This window comes from Rhincodon typus, unplaced genomic scaffold (assembly GCF_021869965.1).
Source record: "Rhincodon typus isolate 14 unplaced genomic scaffold, sRhiTyp1.1 hic_rhity00008848, whole genome shotgun sequence".
NCBI classification, from domain to species: Eukaryota; Metazoa; Chordata; class Chondrichthyes; order Orectolobiformes; family Rhincodontidae; genus Rhincodon; species Rhincodon typus.
In genome coordinates this window covers 415-2632 of record NW_025974486.1, presented here as the reverse complement: position 1 = coordinate 2632, position 2218 = coordinate 415, and the positions used below count along the sequence as shown (strand labels likewise).

The following is a 2218-nucleotide window of genomic DNA, read 5'->3' as shown; positions in this document are numbered from 1 at the left end:
AGAGCGACCAAGAGAAAGAGGGAGAGACAGAGTGAGTGTGTGAGAGAGAGACAGAGAGAGCGACCAAGAGAAAGAGGGAGAGACAGAGTGAGTGTGTGAGAGATAGAGACAGAGACCGAGAGACAGTGTGTGTGAGACAGAGAGAGAGAGAGAAACAGAGTGAGTGTGTGTTTGTGTGAGAGAGAGAGAGAGATGGACTGAGAGAGAGAGAGAGAGAGCGTGAGAGAGACAGAGAGCGACACAGAGAGAAGTGAAGAGGCAGAGAGAGAGAGAAAAAGGAGAATGAGGGAGAGAGACAGTGAGAGAGAAAATGCTAGAGGAAAACAAAATGATGAGAGAGACAGTGAGAGTGTAAAAGAGGCAGAAAGTGAGACAGACAGAGAGAGATGAAGCAAAGGAAACAGACATCAGAGAGAAAATGAGAGAGAGAGCGAGATAAAGGGGAGAGACAGAGACAGGAAAATGGAGGAACAGAGAAATAGACGGGGGAGAGAAGGAGAGAGGGCAATGGAAAGTGAGAGAGGGGGAGAGAGAGTGATGGAGAGTGAGAGGGAGAGTGAGAGAGAGAGGGTGAGGGGGGAGAGTGTGTGATGGAGAGAGAGAGAGAAGGAGGGAGGGGCCGAGAGAGCAATGGAGAGGGAGGGAGGGAGGGGCAGAGAGAGCAAAGGAGAGAGAGGGTGAGGGGGAGAGAGAGCAAAGGAGAGAGAGGGGGAGGGGGAGAGAGAGCAAAGGAGAGAGAGGGTGAGGGGGAGAGAGAGCAAAGGAGAGAGAGGGTGAGGGGGAGAGAGCGAGTGGGAGAGAGCGCGATGGAGAGTGAGAGAAGGAAAAAGGGAGAGGGAGGTTTGGAGAATGAGAGAGAGGGGGGGAGAAAGGGAGAGAGAGAGCGATGGAGAGAGAGGGTAAGGGGGAGAGAGCGATGGAGAGAGTGAGAGAGGGAGAAAGAAGCCAGTCATTGCCATGAGGAAAGAATAGAGTCCCCACATTGTGAGGAGTGAGTGAATTTGAAGAGGGTGGTTGGATTATGAGGGAGGGAGAGATGGAGGAGGGTGTTCCCTCACCGTGATACGGAGGTCTGGGGTGCGGAGGCGGAAGTTGTGCTGCTTGACGATGGCCTGGCCGGTCTCCTTGACACGGCCGGTGATAGTGAATTTCATGGCAGCCTGATCGACCAGGAATTCCAAGTAATCGTCGTGTTGGAACAGGAGGACCAGCTCCTTCTCTGTGGGGCAGAGACAGAGGGGGTTAGCCTACTGCCTGACGCCTAATTCCCGAAGCCTTCTATCCAAGACCTGAGGCCCGAAGCCTGAGGCCTACTGCCTGAGGCCCATTGCCTGAGGCCCGTAGCCTGAGGCCTACTTCCCAAGGCCCGAAGCCTGAGGCCTACCTTTGTGAGGCTCCAGCAGCACATCGTGCTTGTCCTTTTTGAAGGTGCCCTTGACCACTCCAGTGTAATACATGACGACAGCCTGGACGAGGAGGGTGAGCGAGCGGCTCTCCGAGCTGGTGTTGGTCACGGTGATGGTCACAGTGAAGTCCTGGCCCATGATGACCCCATCGTCGGTGCTCACTACCACGTCCACGTCGCACGTGCACTCTCTTCCGTACGTCTCGGGCCGGCTACCGTGACGACTGGCCGTCACCACGGCGATCCGCTCCTCATCCGTCCCTGGGCCAGGGGGTTAGGAGAAGGAGGTAAGAGGCGAGGCTTCACATTGGAGGGCTAGGCCCGAGGGAACGGGAGGGCACCCTGGCGGTGAGATCACCCCCTAAGAACAGGGACACAGAGGGGCCAACGCGAGGAGAGACGTGTTGGCACAGGGTGTGGGGCATCGCTGGCTGGGCCCAGGGTTTATTCCCTCCGTCCCTGGTTGCCCCCCTTCCCTTGAGAAGGTGGGGGAGAACCACTGCAGTCCATGTGCTGTAGCGTAGACCCACAGTGTCCCTTAGGGAGGGAATTCCAGGGATTCGGACCCAGCCACACTGAAGGAACGGCTGATATATTTCCAAGTCAGGATGGGGAGTGGCTCGGTGGTGGGAGGGGGAACTTGCAGGGGGTGGGGGGGCTGGTGTTCCCATGTACCTGCTGCCCCCCTTGTCCTTCTGGATGGAAGGGGCCGTGGGGTTTGGAAGGTGCTGTCTAAGGAGCCTCGGTGAGTCTCTGCAGGGCATCTTGTAGATGGTACACACTGCTGCGGCTGTGCCTGAGCGTCGGTGGGAG

At 57.0% G+C, this 2218-nt stretch overlaps 1 protein-coding gene across 1 annotated transcript in view; it reads right to left on the bottom strand.

Moving 5' to 3' along the window:
• Positions 1-1666, bottom strand: part of LOC125482328 (protein-glutamine gamma-glutamyltransferase K-like) — a gene marked incomplete at its 5' end in the record, with an annotated part of 5748 nt that extends 4082 nt beyond the window's left edge. Inside the window, 2 exons of the mRNA XM_048594382.1 lie at positions 1059-1219; positions 1385-1666. Coding sequence (XP_048450339.1) covers positions 1059-1219; positions 1385-1666 — 443 coding nt within the window. The remainder of the gene's footprint in view (positions 1-1058; positions 1220-1384) is intronic.
• Between the last annotated feature and the right edge of the window lie 552 nt (positions 1667-2218).